The sequence below is a fragment of the Sinocyclocheilus grahami genome, unplaced genomic scaffold, assembly GCF_001515645.1.
Source record: "Sinocyclocheilus grahami isolate Dianchi unplaced genomic scaffold, SAMN03320097.WGS_v1.1 scaffold245.1, whole genome shotgun sequence".
NCBI classification, from domain to species: Eukaryota; Metazoa; Chordata; class Actinopteri; order Cypriniformes; family Cyprinidae; genus Sinocyclocheilus; species Sinocyclocheilus grahami.
The window spans coordinates 903,788-911,297 of record NW_015505424.1 but is presented as its reverse complement, the minus strand read 5'-3'; the positions used below and the strand labels follow the sequence as shown (position 1 = coordinate 911,297).

Sequence of the window (7,510 nt, the reverse complement as noted above, 5' to 3'; positions counted from 1 at the left end):
CTCATCTACATTTTGGATGGCCTGAGGGTGAGTACATTTTCAGCATTTGGTTTATGATGGTTTTTTGATAATGTTGTTTCTGGACGAACAATAGATGCAATCCAAGAAAATGTCCTATTTGGGTAAATCACATTTTGCATCACGATTACTTCAGATCCTAGAATGGCCCGACATGAGAACAGGACCACCAAAACACATCTACGCCACATGAAGTGGCCACACAGAACTAAACAAGACCACCAGCACAAACTGTGAACGTTTCTGCAACTTTTATTGTTGTGGCTACATGTAAACACTGGAATAAGGCATCTTGTCTCACTTTGAGAAATCATAATGATTGCCAGTAAAGCACAGAGCAGCCACGGATATTACAGCAGTTATTGTAAGTCATTGCTCTGTTTCTCCTCCAGTGTTGCCGTGATGTAGTCATGCAGGTTCCTGGGGACGTTCTGTATAACCACATAAGGAGAGACGTCTCTGAAATACTGTGTAAACATTCAGATTGGCCCGTCTCTCCAGTGGCCAGGGGCCATGCTCTCATCCCTCTGTTTATTTCCATGCAAAACACCACAGAAGCATGCCAGAAAATAGCATATGCAGTTATGATCAGTGAGCTATTCTCACTGTCACATATGCTCTTATATGTCATTCTATGTGTTTCTAATAGCTGTTTTAGGTTGATTTTAAATATATTTTAAAATCATCCAAAAATATAACTTATTCTACATTTTTTTATGCATATATTACTATGTATCTACTTTTCATATAGTGTTTAGATTTGGTTGTTTTACACTGTCCCAGAATTTCATTCTTAAAATGTTCATTTAAAAAGATCATAAATAAATTATTGCATTTTAAAACTATGATAAACCAATCAGTTGTGCCACAATTGTTTGTACGAGCATCAGTTTTGCCACTAATAAAGTTTTATTCAAAAGTAGTGTACAGTACTTTGTTAGCAAAGAGACAGTAGTGTCAGAGCTTATGAAATATGAAATATGAGACATGTGAGGTGAACATTTTTATTGTGTGTCTTTATTAATCAAGTCATTGTGCAAAAAGATCAAAATATTATTTAGTTGAGTGTATGTGTGATCCATAAAAAGATAGTTATAAAATTAGCTTTGGCTTGATATAGGAGTCAGCCATTTTATTCCATAAGTATTTAAAATGTCATTTCCATCACCATCATTTCCTTAATGAAAAGTTGGTAGACGTAATTTGAGATGCTATGCAAACCCTTGAGAAAAAGAAGTGCACTTAAGCATACTTTTAAAACAGAACTTAAATAATATACTTTGAAAGAATATACATAAGTGTGAACTGAATGTAATGTTTTCAGGCACTTAATAACATGTTAATTGCAATTCAGTCAAAACATGTGCTTTAGTATGTTAGTCAACACATCAAAATAAGAGTACTTTACACCACAACAAAAGATTATTAAAGTAATTATTTAAAGTCAAACTTTTCATTTGACATTGTAACAAAGTTCACTTTTTAAAAGTGCACTTAAGTGTGATAAGAATCAGTCATGAAAGTGTCTCTCTTTACAATTAAGTGGCCTTTGATTTCAATAATAATATCTGCAAGTACAGATTTGAAAAATATACCTGTTGTAGAGACTTTGGGACTGTTAGGTTCTGATCAGGTAATGGATGAGTAAACCCCCCTGGGTGCCGGTCAGAGCACCAATAATGAAGAGACAGGTGATTAGCTTTCGATGGTGTATTAGTAGAGAAAAGGAAGGGCCACAGAGGTACAATCAAAGGTGTAGATAGTCTGCAAAATAGGTACAATAAAGAAATGAATAAGCTAAAGATATAGATAAACAATAGTAATATTTACGGTTACATAATGAAACCAAAGCATTCATAATTCACATAACTGGCATTTCTCTACTGAATATACAGTTAAATGAAGGGAAACAAGGTATTTCACAGAATACTACAAGTCATGAGTGATCATTTGTCCCTATGAACAAAGTTCCCACATATGGATAGAATCGTGGCGCATCGGAGTAACATTTGAACAGAACGCTAATCACTCGTTTGGTATTGTAGCAGCTTAACAGAACAACATCATGTCATTAAGACATCTTAACTCTGATTTACATCTTGATAAAGAATTAATAATTACCCGTTAAGTAATATTCCCGATCTGCATACTACAGAACGATCGTTACAGGACATGTTTGGGCATGTTCATATGATACAAACGCATATAAGACTGTAGCGATCACTGTAAACACAAATATAAATAAAATAGGCTTACTTTGTGGTCAGTGACTACCACCTTGATATTAAATCTGCAAAAAATCCCCACGAACAAAGTGAAAGTATCATCCTTGCAGCTGACGGCTCGAACAGATCACTCAAACACAGCAAAACAGCGGCAGCTCATCAAACTCCACTACCCTCTACCGAAGAACTATTACGACTCCAGTTTCATAATAAAGGTCCCTCTTCCAGAGGCCTTTAATACAGCCGCCCCCAAAGATGCAGAGCATCTTTGCTTCCATGAAAGGCGACTTAACTAGTCAGTGTTGGGGCCTTAAGGCCATCCTTTGGTAAGGCCAGCAGGATGACAAGGCGAGCCACCGGTCGGGTATAAACTTGACCCTTTATCAACACATCAGCTGACCTGATATGACCATCTGAGCTTTGGTGGGTCTTGATCACTTGTCCTACAGGCCATAAGCTTTGAGGTAGTTGGGGGTCTACAATCATAACAAATGTCTGCTCCTTCAGGTTGGGATGAGAGGCTTGCCATTTCTGCCGGGTTTGGAGGCTAGGGAGGTAGTCCCGTATGAACCTGGACCAGAATCGGTCCGCTAGGACTTGGGAACGTCTCCAGTGCCGGCGACTTAACATCTCTGATTCGGAATAAATGACTTGAGGCAGAGATCCATCGGGCCGCCCCATGAGGAGACTATTTGGAGTTATTGGGTCAGCATCTGCCACATCTGATGACACGTACCCTAAGGGTTTTGAGTTCAGGATTGCCTCCACTTCCAGCAAGACCGTCATTAAAACCTCCTCTGGTACTGACTGTGCACTCAAAACTGTGTATAAGGCAGACTTAACCGATCTCACTTCCCTTTCCCAAACTCCACCAAAATGGGGGGCCGATGGAGGATTAAAGCGGAAGTGGATCCTCTGTCGGGCAAGATGACCCTGTATGTCAGAAGCCAAAGCCGCATAAGCTTCCCGTAACTCCCTTTCACCCCCGCGGAAGTTAGTACCTCTATCTGACCATATTTCTGCTGGCGTTCCTCTCCTCGCAACAAACCTTCTTAAAGCCATGAGGAATGAGTCGGTACTCATGCTAGGGAGTAGGTCTAAATGGACGGCTCGGGTGGTCAGACATTTAAAGAGGATACCCCAGCGTTTCTCTGTACGTCTTCCAATTTTGACTATCAGGGGGCCAAAGCAGTCCATTCCACAAGAATAGAAGGCAGGTTTGTAGAGCTGAAGGCGCGCAGCAGGTAGATCCGACATCTTAGGTATTGACGGTTGGGCCCCCCAACGCTGACATTCTGGGCAGTCATGTTGAAACCGGCGTACCGCTTCGCGGCCTCTGAGAATCCAATAGTATCTCCGGATTTCCCTGAACAACCGTTCCGATCCAGGATGATGTAACTGGTCATCATAATGGTGAATAATCAAACCAGTGATGGGGTGGTTAGGATCCAAAACCAGAGGATGCAAAATGGAGTCTTTGATGCCTGCAGTTCTCCGCAAACGACCTCCCACCCTTATCAGACCACTGGATGGATCCATTTCAGGGGCTAGAGTAACTAATCGACTCCCCGACCTAACTGGCTTCCCAGTCTCTAACAGTTTATAATCCTCAGGGAAGGATTCCTGCTGCACCCGTTTGAGGATATGGACCTCAGCCTGGCAGTAATCCTCAGCCTCTGGAGAAGTCCCTGGAACCAAGTTGACTCGAAGTTCTTGGGCATTAACATCCAATAGTTCTTGCCAGGTGTTGTAATTCCATCCATCAACCTTACCAGATGAGGGAGGAAAGGTACTGATCCCACAGAAGGTAGATTTCCGTAGTTCAACCTGGCCTTCCCTGGTTTCAGTCTTAGGGATTACTGGCCATTCTTTGGGATCTTGGAGGAGGAAAAAGGGTCCTTGGGACCATTGGTTCGGCACAGCAAGGTATTGGAGAGGTCTTCCCTTTGTGAGGTCATCAGCAGGGTCCGCAGAACTTACATGATGCCAGGAACACTTCTCCGTCAGCTCCTGGATCTCAGCGATTCTGTTCCCCACAAAGACTCGGTAATGGCAGGACTCAGAATTCAACCATTGAAGGACTGTAGTAGAGTCTGTCCACAGGGAAATAGACTTGATTGGTAGGGTTAACTCATTTTCAAGTAACTTAGACAACTGTGCTGCAACTAGACTACCACAGAGTTCCAGTCTTGCAAATGGAGTGAGCTCGTTTAGGAGTGACACGGGAGCGTGCTATAATTAAGGACAGGTAGGTCTGACCATCCTGGTCAGTAGTCCGCAGGTAGGCCACCGCTCCATATGCCTGCTCCGAGGCATCCGAGAAGATATGTACTTCATGGGTAACTCCATCCCAACTTCAGGAGGGACATAAGATACAAGGAAGGTATCGGAGTTCTTCCTCCCATGCATTCCAGGACTGGAGGAGCTCAGGTGGTAGGTTGGGGTCATCCCACCCTCTCTGCTTGTTCCACAGTTGCTTAATGATTATTTTTGCCCGAGTGGAATAAGGTAGAAGTCATCCCAGGGGGTCGTACTGGGTAGCTAGGACCTTATAGATGTTCCTCAAAGTTGGAGTCTCATAAATCACGTAAATTCGTCTGCCAGTTCCAGCTCAGACCCAGCGTCGATTCAGGGATGTCCGACTTCTCCTGTGTCAACCACAGCTCCACACTTGCAGCACGGGCGTGGGCAGGTAGGTGACTCAGCACAGTAGGATCATTGCAGGCCCATTGGCGAATTTCGAATCCAGCTCCGGAAAGGATATTTCGTAGTTGATCAATCAAGTTCCGAGCTTCATCTGCAGTAGGAAGGCTCTGCAGGCAGTTATCGACATAGAAACACCTCTCCACTGAAAACTGGGTTGCCTCATCCGTTAGGGGGTGTTGCCTCACGTGACGCTGTAGTGCATAGGTAGCACAACACGGACTGGAGGTTGTGCCGAAGGGTAATACCTGCCACTCAAGAATTCTGGGTGCCTCATCCATCTTCAGGTCCCGCCAAAGGAAACGGAGTAGAGGACGGTCCTCAGGTATAAGGCGAACCTGATGGAACATCGCCTTAATATCCCCACTTACTGCCACAGGATGTTCTCTGAAACGGATAAGGACACCCAACAGTGAGGCCCCGAGGGTGGGTCCTGGCAGGAGGTACTGATTAAGGTTTTGTCCCTGATACTGATAGGAGCAGTTAAAGACAAGGCGGAACTTCCCATTGTGACTCACGAGATGGTGAGGGATGTACCAGCATTCATGTGAATCAGGTATAGGATCAGACATCTTCCTAACAGCTCCCGTCTCAATGAGTTTCCTCATCTCCTCTTTGTAGACCTCAGCTTTTACAGGCTCCTTCAGCAGACGCCTCTCTACACTGCGAAGGGTAGGTAGGACTGATTCTTTAGGTGCATTCAACGAAGGCATGTCCTTTCGCCGCAGTAGGGGTGTTGCCAACCGATTGATTCCCTCCATTTCCAGGGTGACAGTCTTACCGTCCAGCAGCTGAAGAGCCTCCTGGTCCTGCTTGGACCGGGTTACCTCTTTTCCCTCCCACTGTGGGACCGTATCCAACTGCCACAGTCGTTGAACGTTCTGAAGGAGTTCATCCTGAATTGGAGCAATAGAGGTTAGCAGACATTGCCGTGTGGTAGGGGGACACCCCATAGAAGGTATAGGACCCTGAAGTGTCCATCCTAGGCGTGTGTGAACTGCAGCTGGTGCACCAGGGTCACCCCATCGAACAGGCTCTGTTGGGGTTATGAGATAGGGCTGACTTACTTTGTGGTCAGTGACTACCACCTTGATATTAAATCTGCAAAAAATCCCCACGAACAAAGTGAAAGTATCATCCTTGCAGCTAACGGCTCCAACAGATCACTCAAACACAGCAAACAGCGGCAGCTCATCAAACTACACTGCCCTCTACCGAAGTACTATTACGACTCCAGTTTCATAATAAAGGTTCCTCTTACAGGAGCCTTTAATACAGTACCTTTAAGATTTGAAGTACACTACAAGTGCACATTCAGTACAATTAAGCACACTTTCACAAGGGAATGATCATGACAGGTGTCAGGTGGGAAAAGAAGGACAAAACTGAATTCTCCAGGGAAGAATGTATATACACAGTTGGACATCGTTAGTGGACCAATTAAACTAATGAGACTGTGAAAAGTAATTAAAGTTCCTGTACTTAAAGAAACGTCTCATTTAACATCTAATTTACTGTAATTAGTTTTATGAGCACACGAAAAGCTCTTCTTTTTCTCTGCCGAACTTTGCCCGGCTGTAGTGACTGATTCGCGTGACCTTTTTTGGCGTTGTTCAGAAGTCCCCCTCAGACGGTGGAGACAGTGGACTGTTATTCCTCTCTGATGCATAATCAAATGTCCAAACAGGATGTGCTGTCTTTAGCAGAGGAACTGAGGAGATTCTTTCTCTGCCTTTCCTTCTCTCGCTTTCTCTCTGGGCCGAACAGCCTTAAATCTGAAGCAGTGAGAATATATTACCAGACCCGTGTGGAATCTGCAACCATCGAGCAGCTTGACTGTAGTTTAACTACTTGAAATTACGAGTGGCTTGTAGCTTGCCATCTTTGTTATGGATGTTTCAGCTAGGACTGGCAGACCTTTACACGAGTCATTTACCATCGATGCACATCCTCAGGATAAAAGGTCATCCAGACAGTGATGTTTACAATATGCGATTAATTTGCCTAAAATGGAAACCTATTAAATGTTCTTTCAGAAGATTTACTGTATGCAAGTTAAGCTCCCATAAAAACAAACTGATTAATGTGCTTGTACAAGGAAAATGTAGGAAAGTAATGGCTAGGGGACAAAAATTTGCAACAATTTATTACAAAAGAACAAAAAGCACAAATCCTCTTGAAATGAACTGTTTTGCTGTCATTGCGAGTTAGTGTGATTTCAGCTGAGAGGAAGTGGGTGTACTAAAAAACACTTCACGACATGATGTCATTTTTTGTAGACACACATATGCACAAGTTTGCAACAACATGATATCATGCTCTTGCTCCAGGCGTTTGTATGACAGACTCCCATTGACAGATTGAGTGGTCTAGCAGACTCAGTCTGACCCGCTGTTCCAGCTCACTTATGTCACAGGTTCAGTCACACTTAAAAACTCTCCTGTTTGCACACTGAGGCCCAGTTTAAATGTGTTTACATTAAGGTGTGATCACTGTGATCTGATCAAGAAGATTGAATAATCTCCCAATCAGAAAATAGCTTGTTTAGATCTGTCCACATCAGA

At 43.5% G+C, this 7,510-nt stretch overlaps 1 protein-coding gene across 1 annotated transcript; it reads right to left on the bottom strand.

Annotated features, from left to right (window-relative positions):
* Window positions 1-4,819: 4,819 nt before the first annotated feature.
* Window positions 4,820-5,976, bottom strand: LOC107598140 (uncharacterized). The gene has a single exon (XM_016289412.1). It carries the CDS (start codon window positions 5,897-5,899, stop codon window positions 4,820-4,822), a length of 1,080 nt encoding a protein of 359 aa, XP_016144898.1. The 5' UTR covers window positions 5,900-5,976.
* Between the last annotated feature and the right edge of the window lie 1,534 nt (window positions 5,977-7,510).